This window comes from Phyllostomus hastatus, unplaced genomic scaffold (genome assembly GCF_019186645.2).
Source record: "Phyllostomus hastatus isolate PE091 unplaced genomic scaffold, TTU_PhHast_1.1 phas_scaffold_317, whole genome shotgun sequence".
Classification (NCBI taxonomy): domain Eukaryota; kingdom Metazoa; phylum Chordata; class Mammalia; order Chiroptera; family Phyllostomidae; genus Phyllostomus; species Phyllostomus hastatus.
Window position 1 is genome coordinate 3,372,785 of NW_025334023.1, and position 13,858 is coordinate 3,386,642.

At 48.6% G+C, this 13,858-nt stretch overlaps 1 protein-coding gene across 2 annotated transcripts in view; it reads right to left on the bottom strand.

Moving 5' to 3' along the window:
• Window positions 1-7,611, bottom strand: part of CHRDL2 (chordin like 2) — a 32,012-nt gene extending 24,401 nt beyond the window's left edge. For both annotated transcript variants that reach the window (XM_045818161.1, XM_045818160.1), the window contains exon 1: window positions 7,008-7,611. In XM_045818161.1, coding sequence (XP_045674117.1) covers window positions 7,008-7,089 — 82 coding nt within the window. In that variant the 5' untranslated portion in view covers window positions 7,090-7,611. The remainder of the gene's footprint in view (window positions 1-7,007) is intronic.
• Between the last annotated feature and the right edge of the window lie 6,247 nt (window positions 7,612-13,858).

The following is a 13,858-nucleotide window of genomic DNA, read 5'->3' on the forward strand; positions in this document are numbered from 1 at the left end:
GGCAGAGAAGACCAGGGGGAGGCTGTTGCAGTCATCTGTTTTGAGATAGTGCTGGGCTGGACCAAGAAAGAAGCAGTGCCCATGGGCAAGAGTGCAGATTTGAAGAACACTTAGTAGTCACAGAGGGCAGGCTTTGGGACAGACCAGACACAGGTGGAGAGGGTAAGGGAGTAGTCAGGATGGGACGGACCTCTCACGCCTGAACAGGCGAACCTGGGGGCCCCGGCACAATAAGCGGCACATGCTGTTACCACTAGTTACAATACATTGTCATTAGTAATAGTAATACTACGTCCTGCTATTCATTTACTGAGGTTTTTGTATATTAAGTCTTATACGAGGTCTGTCCAGAAAGTATCCATCCATGTAATATGGAAAATAGACATTTATTGAAGATGATACAAGATACAAGAAACATTGTATGTAAGGCAATGACGTCTCAGTCCCCTTCAAAGTAGGCACCTTCTGACCTCACACAGTTCTCCCAGTCACCATCAACTGCCCCATTGTATATTCCTGAATCTCATGGACAGTCTGAAATCTCTTCTCATTCAAAGGTGATTTTAGTTTTGGGAAAAGGCAGAAGTCCCAGGGCACCAATCTGGGCTGTAGAGGGGCTGAGTCACCTGGGTGACTGGATGTTTTGCAAAAAAACTCTGCATGAAATGTGATGCATGAGTGGGCACCTTGTCATGATGAAGCTGCCAATCACCAGTTGCCCATAGCTGCAGCCTTCTGAATCATCTGAATAGTTTCCACGGAGGAATGTTCAAGCTTACTGCAAAATTTGGTATTGATTCATTGCTCTACTCACTCAGTCATTTTGAATGCAACAGCCACACAGTACATATGCTCACTCAACGGTGTCTACCACCCCGACTGACTAGTGCAGTGAAGTCATCATTGTTCATGCATATGTATTCCAGTCCACTCTCCTTAGCTGCCAGGTTACACTGATGTTGCACAAACTGTTCTTGTTATATTAACAATGGCTGGACTTTCTCTGGACAGACCTTGTACATGTCCACAGGCCTGGTATGTGACAAAATAAGACACAAGCTTATTTTCTCTCTACCCTCAAGGAGCTCACAGTCTGATGAAGAAGACTCCATATAGTCTGACAAATGCTGTGACAGTGGAAGCTTAGGCTCTTCACAGAAGGCTTCCCTGAGAAGATGCCTAAGCTGAGCCTTAAAGGAGCTAGGAAGGTGCAGATGGACAGTAGAAGCCTCGTGCAGAGGCACAGAGGTGGGGTGACCATGGTTCATGGAGGCCACTGCAGGTGGCTGGGGTGTGCAGGGTGCTAGTCCTCCCTCCTGCAGGAAACACCCACTTGGATAGGCCACAGCCAGAGCTCTTTCTCTACCTTGCCACTGACTTAAAGTGACTGGACTTAGTTGACCTAATCCGAATTCAGGGCAGCAAGGTTTACCAGACGGAATCCAGATGTTAGCAGGCCACCCCAGCCTATCAAAAGTTAGCTCCCGCCTTTTTCCAGAAAGTTTTTTCCAGAAAAACTCCCTGTGATAGCCCTGTTTTCAGCCTCATCTCCTCTTACTGAATTTTTCATTCTTTCACCCCCTCACCCCATCCCCACCAGGCTCCTTCACACTTCCATGTCTCCCCTCATGTGAGCCCCCACCTCCAATGTTTGACCAACTCCTCGTCATTCTTCAAGAGCCTGCTCAGGTGCTACCCTTCCTGCAGAGCTGCCCCAGCCCCGCTGCCCAGCCTCGGCCGTCCTTTGCAGGGCTGCACAGAGCTGAGTTTGGCCCTCTCGCGTGACTCTCCTCACACTGGATTGGAAGCACTATTAAATGGGTTCTTCTTCCTTACTCAACCATGAGCAAGAGGCAGATCTCAATAGTTTTTGTATCTCTAATGCCCTGCACAGAGCCTACCTAGAAGTGATGCTTTGTAAATGAAGGTGTAATGAAAGAAGAGAAACTCCAGAAGAGGAGATGACTGATGGGCCATACTCCTGAAAACCACTTTCTTTAACAAAAAGGGAACTTCGTTGTGTGATAGGAGAGCCAAATCCCTCTTAGCACTTTGATTTTGTTACCTAAGAGAAATTAGCCTTTGACCTCCCCTTTCCAGCTCTTGCCATCTGAGCTCCCAAACCCCATCCATACCAAACACAATGGACAAAACCGCCAGGAGTGTGGGCAGGTAGAGGGATGAGCGATTCCATGATATTCACATGTAAGACAAAATTTCCAGACTACCTTACCCAAGGCCACACTCTGCCTTGAATCTCTCATGCTATTATAAGTGGCTCGTAGTAGGTAGTTAGGAGTGGGTAATGTGGCTGAGAATCCTTCCAATAGGAAGCAGAAGAGACAACCAGAAAGAAGCTTCTGAGCTACAGGGGAGGCTGGAGGGGACCAGGAAGGGCTGGGGTATGAAGAGAGAGGCCTGGAACTGTGGCTGGCCTATCCCCAGCCTGCAAGAACTCGGGAGACCTGAGTGAACCAGGCTGTGCAGGAATGTGAGAACGTTTACATCTTATTCCTCGCGCCCACACGGCCATACTTTCTCTATTTATTTATAGGCCCCTTTCCACCCAAACAAACTTGCCCCTCGCTAAGACATAAGCTCTGTCCTGGGCACTGGTACCCGATGTGGGGGGCCTCCTAAAGGGATCAGAAATGAAAACCTCAGCTCCTCAGTGGCTGAGCTGTGTCAGCTGTAGCTAAAGGGTCCTTACTTCTCTGAACCGGACTCCTGTTAGCTGGCATGTGACAGATATTTAGGAACATGGAATAACCTCAAAGGAGAAAAGTGTCAGACCAGGAAAGGGTCAGGGACAGAGATGAGACTGTTTGCTTTCTCTTCTGTTTTGGACATATACACTTAGAGTCACAGAGCCTGAGAAAGTTAGGAACTGAGAGATGACGTCCAATCCTCTATTTACAGATGTGGAAACTGAGTCTCAGAGAGGGATCATGACTTGCCCAAGGTGACTTATGCAAACTGCCACAAACTCCAATGCCAGCGTTCAGATCTAAGGGGGCTGCTTATACAAACACCCATCCCCTAAGGAAGAGAACCAGAAAAAATGGTTTTAAATTGCAAACAAAAGGATTCAGGTGAGAAAAAAAGAAGAATCCTGACTACAAGAGTGGGTAACAGAAGACTGTGGAACAGCCTGCTCTGGGAGGGGATCCTGCCCTCAGGTGGGGGACACCTCAGAAGATCTCTGCACTGCAAGTCCCAGGGACGCCACTCTCACACCAGTCCTTTCATTTGGAGTCCAGGGGATTCAAGGTCCCTCTCCCACAGCCTGGCACCATGGCCAGTGGCTGGGGGAACTTGAGAGTACAGTCCTGGAACAGGTGCAACAGCTGGAGCAACTATACAGCTGTTGCCTGCTCTGGCTCAGCGGCCTGCAAGCGAGTGAGTCAGAGACCTCTACTGGTGAGACAGAGGAGGTGCAGAACTGCCCAAATAGACCCAGAGAGGGGCTTGCCTGGAGCCAGATGTCAGGCCTTCACTTAGACACTGACCACCTGCTATGTACATCTGGACAAGTGGATGGGGATGCAACTAACCTGGACAGCAGGACAGGGTCCCCACTTGTGAGTCTCCTTCTACACCCACTGTCCCAGACCCCCTAGGTACTTTTTCCTGGTGTCTCGGGGTCTATCTACTCCTCCCTGTCAGAGCAGGAGTATCAGGCAGCAGACCCACTCACCTCACCTTCCTAACTTCCCTTTCGAAAGTCCCAAGAAGACTCAGAATCAAGGCAACAGCATCTTTGGATTTTAGAGTCTTAGAATCACGGGATGTTAAAGCCAGAGCAGTCCTCAATGATTACCTATTTGGGTCCAACCATCTAGCTCTATAGCTGGGGACACTGAGGGGCAGAGAAAGGCAACATGCCCTGTGTCACAGCTGGCATTGGTGGTAGAGGCAGAGCTGGAGCCCTGACCTTATGATTCCAAGTTTGTCCTTCACACCACATCATGCCGTGGGAGCTCCCTTCCCACCACATCTCTGCTCCTGGGTTTGGGACTCTGTCACCTGGGAGCAGACACTTTGAGTCCCATAGAACAATAGCCCTTGGGGAAAGAATAGAAACATCAGTGTTTTTAGTGCATATCTAACTCTCCTGAAAGCAGGATTGGGTGGAGGGAGGGGAGAGATAGTGGAAGCATGCTGGACACCTTAAAGGGGGAGGCAACGAGTAAGGGAAGGACACAGAACAGAGGAGCTGACGCAGAGGGGACAAAGCACTGGAGAGAGAAACAAGATACCAGACAGGTTCTTGTCCCACAGAGAGTTGTGGGACAAGACACATGCCTGTGACTCTGGCTGAGGCTGGCATCGGAACTGCTCAGTGACGAGGTCAGGAACCCGAAATCAGGGTTCAACCCGTGGTCCAGGCTTGAGGATCAAGGGTCAGCCTGTGGCTGGAGTTGAGTCTCAGTCTGGGTTGGGAGCAGGACTTAATCTGTGGCTGGAAACAGAACCAAGGGTACAATAACCTCTGTTTGAATAGCCTTGCAATTTAACTGAGGAGAAAGCTGACACGAGTGCCCAAAGGCCATTGGCATTTGCTGGGCTGAGCCACCTCAGGAGTCTGAAGACCTGAGAATGTCCATCTGTTGGCACCACTTCTGGAAGAACTTGAGGTATTACCAGGAAAGTTCTTCCCCACAACAGGCCTGAGATCTTACTTAAACTCAGACAAGGACCATCATAAGAGACCTTTAAGTTGAACACGGGCAAACGACTATCAGATTGTTTCTAGATTTACAAATTGTCATCAGTAGACAAAATAAGGTTCAGAGACAGGAAGTGATTTGGCCTGAACTGTACAACCAGTAAGTGACAAATCAGGGGCTACAATTTTTCCTTTAACAAATTTGCTGTGTGGCCTTGGGCAAGTCACTCACCCTTTTTGAATAGAGTTTGATTATAAGGATAGGAAAATTGAGGGGTAGGAGCAGATGATTTTCAAAGGTTCCTCCAGTTCTGACATCTTCAAACCTTAACACAGCCCTCCGAATGTCAGCCCACCTCGCCTCAGCTCAATCATGTCTGCTCTGTCATTTCCTTGTGTGTCTGGAGCTAAGTTCCAGGCTGTGGTGGAGACTGAATACTGGCAAGACCCTGTGAGAGGCACAGACCTCAGAGCCAGGGGAGGCTTGAGGGAAGGAGATCAGAGTGGATCGGGTGGCCAGGGAGACCTTCCCAAAGGGGTATGCCTAAGCAAGGGGAAGGGCTGACGAGAGGGGGAAGGCCAAGGGCAGAGGCGTGAGTCAGACACAAGCAATTCTGCAAAATGATCTGATTCTGGGGCATCTTTCCAAGATGCAAGAAGGGCAACAATCTCTGGAGAAAAACCTTGGGGGCTAAGGACGATGTGCCAAAGGGGAGAGGTAGGCACGAAGGGCATCCTGTGCTAAATCCCTTTTAAGAAACAACAGGTAAGTGTTAGGAGGAAACCTCCAGGGCTCAAGAAGGGGGAGGAGACATTTACTGAGTGTCAGGCATTGTGCTGAGCACTTTAACACAGGCACTTCCTTCCATCCTTCCAAGAACCCCTTGGGTTCCAGGTGAGTATGTGTATTGGAAAGATTAAGAGATTGAGTCTCAGAGAAGTTGTGACTTAAGAAAGGTCACACCACTACTAAGGAGCAGAGCCAGGACTTGAACCCAACATGGAACTTTTTCCATTACTTGTTACTGAGGACTACTAGGAGTCTCATGCTGCAGCAGCTCACGGACGACCAGACAAGCAGCCTGCCTTTGCAAGCAGAGATGAGAATGAAACAAAATCTAGTCCCACCAGCTTCAAAAAGTCACATGCAAAAGGAAGGCAGAGGTGGGGGAGCTGCGCTGTGGAGAGAGCACTGGGCTGGGAGGTGGGAAGCTGGGGTCTTCACCCCAGGCTCTGCCCTGTATAACCTGGAGTCAAACCACGCCTCTCTTGGGTCTCAGTTTCTTTACTGGATATTTCAGAGCTTGAACTGAGCTCCTTCCTTCTTATGAAGAAACCCTTTGGCTTTGTTTGATATCCTCACAGAATTCTAAGAGGTTGGCAGGGAATGGAGAGAGTGTCCACCAGAACACTTGCAGGGCCGTGAGGAAACCGAGGTTCAGAGAGATTATACAGACTCGCTGAGGTTACACAGTGTCCAAGTGGAAAGCATGAATTGGGGAACTGATATTTTAAAAGAACCTGCTATGTGCCAGCTAGTTGCTTTACATGTTTTCTCTAATTTAATCCTCACTTCAATTCTGGGATTTTTTGCTCCCATTTTATTGATTAGGAAACCGAGGCTCAGAGAAGTGCCCCGCATGCCTGCCTCCCACCAGCTGGTATTCAACAGATCTGGGATGATGGACACTGGCCTCTCTCACTGTGCCCTGCTGCCTCCTAGAGTCTCACAGGTCCAAATCCAGGCTCCTCCCAGACCCTGTGGGACAGAGAAAGCACAGGATTTGGAATTGTAGAGTTCTGGCTTCTGATGGCTTACTAGCTCTGTACACTTGAACAAGTTTCTTCTCTCAGCCTAAGTTTTCTCATCTGCAAAATGCAAACGATACCCACCTCCTGGGAGTGTTAAGAGAATCAAAAGAGATAAAACGGAAGGGGAACGTTACCCTAGTTGGCTCTTCTTTCTCTCCACCAGTTCTCTTTAAAGTGCAGTAGCCTTTTCCTCTTCATCACACCTTTGCAGCCAAACACTCGGGACTCTACTAGGAATAAGTGCCCCCACTCCCACCCTCAGAGCACAGTGACCAGCCCTCTCTCAAGCTGCCTTCAGGTCCATGCAGCAGCCCCCGGGGCTCTGAGTCTTGCCAGGTCCCCCGCCACCCCAGTCTCCCAGTCATCAGCCCAGGCAGGTCTGCGGAGGAGCGCCACCCTGCCGGCACAGGTGCTGCCTGGATGGCAGTCAGAGCACCTTGGGGTCCCTAACCCTGGCACTTTCCCTGCATACCCCTGGGGCTCGCATCCCTCCTCTGCCCACCCAGCGCCCCCACCCCCTACTTACGAGCTCGAGCGTGGGAGTCCAAGGGGAACCAGAGCAGTGCGAGTCCCAGCAAGGAAGAAAGGACCCTTCCTTCGGGAATCATCCTTCCTTCTCCCAGAGCCAGGCCACCAGGTGCTGAGCCGGGACGGGGGTCGGAGGTAGTGAGATGAGGGGGACACTGAGGCACAAGGGCACAAAGCAACCCACAGACGCAGGGAGGGCTGTTGCTACTGTGGAGCCAGAGAAGGGTCGAGAAGAAGGCGGTGAGGACCAAAAGGGATGTCTAAGGTGGGAATAAGAGGAAGGTGAAAAGAGAAACAGGGAAAGGAGGGGGAAGATGGAGAGATGAGGAAGGTACGGCAACCGGGGAAAAGCAATTCGAGCAAAGGAGAAGGTGAGAGGGAGGGTCGGAGAAGAAAGACAGGAGAGGACAGGGGTCTGCACAGCGCGCAGCGTTCGGCGAGGCGCGCGGGACCGGCGGGCTGTTCTGGGCGCGAGGATTAGAAACGGCTGGCCCCCCCTGCTCGGTGGGCTCCAGGTCGGGCCGCGGGGTCCTGGGGCCCGGCGAGGCGGCGGTCCCGGCGGCGGCGACGGCGCGGCGGCCGCGGGGGTAGGTTGCACGGGGGCCGGCTATGCACGCCAAGGGCGCCAGGCGCCGCGCTCGGGCGCATTTGTACTTTGCCGCGGGAAGCAGGCAGCCCCGGCCTGGCGCTGGCCTAGCACTGGCGCCTCCTCTGGGGCACCGCGGGCTCGGTGGATTGGCCACCCGAGAAACAGGCCCACTTTTTCCCCTCCTCTCTCGTGCGGGTCTCCGGGACCGACGCTCCAGGCGCGGCGCCGGGAGGAGGCGAGGGGGCTAGGGAGGGGGAAGGGGCCACCAGGGCCACGGGTTTTAACCCCTGACTCCCCGCGACGCGCAGAGTGCAGGAGGACGAAACCCATTTAGGCTTCTGGTAGAACTTTCGGGTGAGGAAAGATGAGATGTCGGGATCGGAGAGGGGAAACCGGCCACGGAACCTAGAGGCGCTCAATTTGGGGAGCTCGGCTGTGCGTGCACAGAACTCGGGCTCTCGGTGGAATCAGTACACTTGCTGTTCTTAATTCCGTTTGCGGTATTGGCCCCTTCACCTCAGAGCCTGTTTCCCCATCTCTGAAACGGGAATCTTCATGTCTCTAGTATCTGTAATATTTTAGTATCTTCCCACAATCGTTTGGCTCCTGCTTACTATGGCCACCTACCCTACACTTTCACCAGCAAAATGAGTTGAGAAAATGATCGTCAATGCCCTCAGATTTGAAAAAGTACAGGTCATGATTCCAGGCTACTAGAATGCCCTTCCCACTTTCCCTGCGTACGCACGCAAGCCATGACCGGGGTGAAATCCAGCACGGCTTGACACTTTCTTTGGAAGTCTTCCTCTGTGTCCCCATTCCATTCCCAAAGCAGGACACAATCTCTCCTTTGCCACTGCAGGTCCAAAGGCCTGCACCTCTCTGAGGGTGTTGGCCATGTTCAGTCCTCTTCAGTAACAGTTGGTTGTCAAACTGTTGTCTTGCCCACCAGAATTCCAGCTTCTGGAAGTCAGGATGCTGAAGCTCCCCACCCCCAGCCTATGGATGGTGCTATATACCTTGTGTTCAATGAGAGCTTGAGTTTAATAGGATCCTAAAAAGAGAACAGCCAACCCTGTCCAGACAAGGAACACCCAGACTCTGAAATCAAAGGGGCAGGGTCCCTGTCCTGGCTCTCTCCCGAGATTACTGGGACATTTTGGTGTGCTCGTTCCTGCTTCCTGCCCAGCTTCTCTTGCAGAGCTGCTGGAAACGCCAGTGAGAGCTGGAGGACGGAACACGGAGGCGAGCAAGAAATGAGGTGGGATGTCGAGCCTCTTCCCACTCTGGTAGAGAATCACATTTCCAGGTTGAAACACTTCTGACTGGTTGTCTATAAAAATATCTTCCTGGTCTAAGGCTGGGCTCCCCACTCCACTGGGCTGCCAGTCTGTCCCCAGGACAGAGAGCACTGGGAGCCCCCGGGGGTCTCAGAGACAGAGCTTCCCCAGGCATCTCAGACCAGGGACAGACATGGTCTGTTTTCAGGGCACCCTTCAGAGTTAACTTCTCCCATTCCCATCTGGCCAGTCTCTTCCTCTCCACTGAGTACACTTTATTTTAAAATGTAATGAGAGCTCTGTTTGTCATCAAGCTTCCCTTTTTGCCTTGGCTTTCAGGGAGCTCAGGAGTTAAATTGAGTGCTTAATTGCAGAAATAATCTCATCCCAAGGATATGGGACAGAGATCTTTTCCTTTCTCCATTTTTGTTTAAAATTTTCTGTACATATACATATATTCACTTCTTAGGTATAAGAGGTGGATTAAGGTTGGTTCCTCCTCCCCACGCCCCCACCCCCCACCCCCTGCTCATTCTGCTTCAGGAAATGTCTCTACCGTGAGACCAGAAAGGTCTCAATCATCCTCTCCATCCTTACTGTCCTGGAGTTCAGGCCATCCCTTACTGGACATTGCCAACAGCTTTTTAACAAGTCTTCTGCCCCTAGTCCAGACCTCTCCAATCTGTTTTCCTCATCCCTGCTGCAAGAATTATGTTGATCACATCACCTACCCACTTAAAACCCATCATCAGAAATAAAAAGTAAATAATATTAAATGCAATGTGGTCTCTTGCATTGGATTTTGGGACAGTGAAAGCACATTTGTGGGAGAACTGGTGAGTGAAATCTATATTTTAGTTAATAGCAATGGACCAAGGTAGGTGTCTTCATCCTGACGCATGTGCCGTGGCTATGCAAGGTGTTCACGGTGGGGAGACAGGGTGAAAGGTGCATGGGGTGTGGCCCAAGTAGGTTTATACTTGTTCGTGTGGAAAACAGTACAATAATTAATAACCAATAATTCAAGAATAAACTGTGTTTTGCTTATAGCTGTAAACCCACTTTTGCCCCATCCTGTATGGTTCTTGGATAAGAACTCTGGACTATCTTTGCAACTTTTCTGTCAATCTGAGATTCTTCCAAAATAAAAACTTTAAGTAAACAAATAACAGGAAACAAAACATCACTGGCTTCCTAACTGTTACAGATTAAAATAAGAAACCATTAGCATTGGATTCAAAACCATGCACATTCTGACATTTTGGCTTCTCTGTACCATTACCACCTGCCCTAGCCTTCACCAGCCACTCACCACCCCAGTCGGCATTGCATGTTCGTGCCTCCATATTTTTGCATGTTTTTCTTCTGCCTGGACTTTCTCCTTCTTCGTTAAGTGAATCCCTTTTCACCTTTCAAAAGTCAACTCTCTTAATTCTCCCCCACCCTCTTCTGCTCTAGTAAAGGGAGTCGGATATATTGTGATGTAAAGAGACTACACTGGGGGGTAGTGAGCACACAATAAAGTATACTGATGTCGTATTATAAAGCTGTACACCTGAAATTTATATCCTGTTATTAACCATGTTATCCTGACAAATTTAATGATTTAAAAAGTCAGCTCTGAGTCACTTCCTCTTTGAGGCCTTCCCCGAGCCCCCGTGGCAAAGTGAATTTTTGGTAAAACTTAGTATTGTAGCTATTGGAGTGTACATATTTATTTGCATTTCTACCCTGCACTGTGAGAGCGGGGGTGTTTTTCCATTTCTATCCACATTTCTAGCACTTAGCAAAGACCCTGACACACAGTGAAACTGGATAAATAATTGCTTCATGAATAAGTGTGGACCTCAGTGATCTGAAAAATATTATGGGAGAGGCCATGGGAGAGCCTCAGCACCCCTGTTGCCGTCAGGTTTCTTTTTCCTCCTCACCCAAGGATATTTTTTTCATTGCTTTTAGAGAGGAAGGGAGAGGGAAACATTGAGGCAAGAGAGAAGCATCGGTTGGTTGGCTCCTGTACACGCCAGAACGGGGGATTGTACGTACCTAGACCTGCTTGGACTGGGGATCAAACCCATAGTTGGTGTGTGCCCTGACCAAGAATCGAACCTGCACCTTTCAGTTATGGGATGATGCTCCCAACTACTGAGCCATACTGGCCAGGGCTTGTCTTCTGTTTTAATCAATGATTGACATAAGAAACAAGCACTTGAGGAAAGTTTCTGTGTCTTCTGTGGAATTGCTGTTGAGGATGGTTACGTGTATATTATTTAATATCCTTTAAGCAATGAGATTTGATAAATTCGCCCAATATCTAGACAGGGAAGAAATTGTATCTATGCATAGCAATTTGTTGCACCCCTTTGGTGGGACCTGCTCGCTTCTCTCTTAGGGAACTCGCTCGCTGCCTTCCAGGGCAGTCCATCGCACTGTTGGACAGCTCTGTTAGAAAGTTCTTTAACGGAAATCTGATTCTCCTGGACTCCTTGCATTTGCTCTTAGCTCTGCCCCCAGGGTTGCACAGAGCAAGCCAATTTCTGTCTTTTGAGAGTTCTAGATATTAGAGGCAGAGAACCCTCTTCCACACTCCCATCCCTACCAGTTGCAGTCCCTGGACCCTTCGTGCTGCATTCAACGTTTTCTTCAGATGTGCTCAGCTCTTTGCCCCCACACCTCTGCACAGACTGTTTCTTCTATGCCCTCTTTCTACCCACTCTTATGTGTCTAGCAAGCTTATTTTTCCACGGTCTAGGTAATTGCTACTCCTTCACTCATCAAATAGTTACTAAGTGACAACTCTGGGGCTAGGGACCAGACAGACACTGGTGCGAAGAGTCCAGGTTCTTGTTGCAGTCTCTCTCGTGGCCTGAGTTACCTTCTCTTTCCTCCATGCCTCTGTACCTCCATTACAGCACTTACCACACTGTATTATCAAAGGTTTTGTGTCTCCTCCTCTAAAGTGAGTTCTTGAGAACACAGACTACTATTTATTGAATATCTTCCCTAGTCCTCGGCAGATAGCTTTGCACATAGTAGCTGCTAAATAAAGGCTTGTTGAAAATATTCTTGTTCCTTCAAATAGTCACCTTATGACTATTGGTTGGTAAAAAGCCACCTCCTGGGCTGCAACTTCCTTGATTATGTAAAGTTAGCATAACAATAAGAACCTTGGAGATCAGTGTCAAGGAAAGACTTCTTAATCCAGCCCACTTAATTTTGAAAGATTCTAAAAGCAAATTCACCATAAGAAAGTTAGTCTAAGACTGTGTAATAGAGACTGTCTACCAGTAGTGTGCTGGTAAATGTTTAACAACCAGCTCTCCAAGGGGGAAAAAAGCCCTTGTTTTAATAGCAGTTGCCAATTTCCATGGTCTATATACCCCCACCATGGCCAATTTCAAGCTACCAATGTGACATCATTGAATGTGAAGTTGAGAAGAGATGCACAGTAATCTCCTGTTACATAGTATTTCCATCATACAGGTACAATGGATGCAAATAATATCAAGAACATTGATAGTAAAATAATTAGGAGGTGATGAGTTTGACTTTTTAACTCATTTGAGTGTATATAAGTTAATGCTTGATTGTATTTCACAACCAGCTTGCAAAATTCCTGAAAATCTAACATTCAGCCATCCTGAGCCCTTCCAAGCCAGTTCTGGTTACTTTTTCTTTTTTTTCATTGCAGTATCAGCAACACACAATATTACATTAGTTCAGATGTGTAACATAGTATTTGTATATGTTGTGAAATCATCACATATGTTGTGAAATCATCACATATTTGTTTGTCACCACTCAGTTACAGAATTTTTTTTCTTGTGATAACTTTCTCTTTGCAACTTTCAAATATGTAATACAGTATTATTAGCTGTAGTTGCCATATACTGCCTTTCCTTGATGATATCCCAAAAGGGGTGAACAAATTGACTCTTTAAAGCTGGGTCCAATTTTGACACACTAGGAAGAAAGTCTTATTGAAAGGAGCTGTCACAGTTGATTTGTTTGTAAAGTGAACAATCCCCATTCCACTCCCACCCCTCAGCCAGGTCAGAGTTACTTAGCCATGTAACAAGTATTTATTTAAAACCTACTAGTATTTTAGTACATCGTCTTTTGGATCTCCAGATATCGTGCATATGGTTACCCTAAATAAATCTCTGTACAATGGATGAATGAATCCTCCACACTGCCAAATAATGCCTGGTAAAGTATGGGCATTCAATACATACCCGTGTACTGATTTGTACGGTTTCTTATGTGGCTATGTGAACGTTCCCAAGTCTTTTGTTCCCCTCAATGGGCCCTCTCTTGCCAGGCCAAGTTGCACACAGGAATTCTGATAGAGGAGGTATCAGGAAACCAGGATGGGGGAACACATAGCCCTTAATTTCCCAGAGCTCTTATGAGTGGGGACAAAGTGCCTTCGGTGGAAGACATAGAGTGGGATCACCCTTCATCCAGGTCCTAAGCTCTGCCACCAACCAGAGGAGTCCTGTACTGCAGGTGTCATCACTAACCAAGCGCCAGAAAGAATGGGCCTTCTGCTCCTGCCCCCTCCATGCGCAGGGGCACTTCCAAAAAGCAATTAGTCCCCAGAGACTTTTTTCCCTAGGTCTGTGAAGATGTAGCCAGATGCCAGAAAACAGTGCCAAATATCTAGGGTCCCACAGCCTGATGGTGACAGGCGCTTTCTCCACCCAAAGGTGGGAATAAAGAGACACCAGAGTTAGCTTTAAAAGTGTAAATCAGATCATGGTACTTCCGTGCTTAAAACTTCTCCAATTGCACTTAGAACAAAATCCAAACCCTGTACCACATTTTGTAAACCCCCCCTTGACCTGGCCTCTGCCTGTCTTCTAACTTTGGCCATTCCCCTTGTGCCCGCTCTGCTCTAACACACTAGTCTTCTTTCTGTCCCTGGGTGCGTACACCAAGCTGTCTGGATCCTCTGCAGGATCTCTGCTCTTGAGGTTT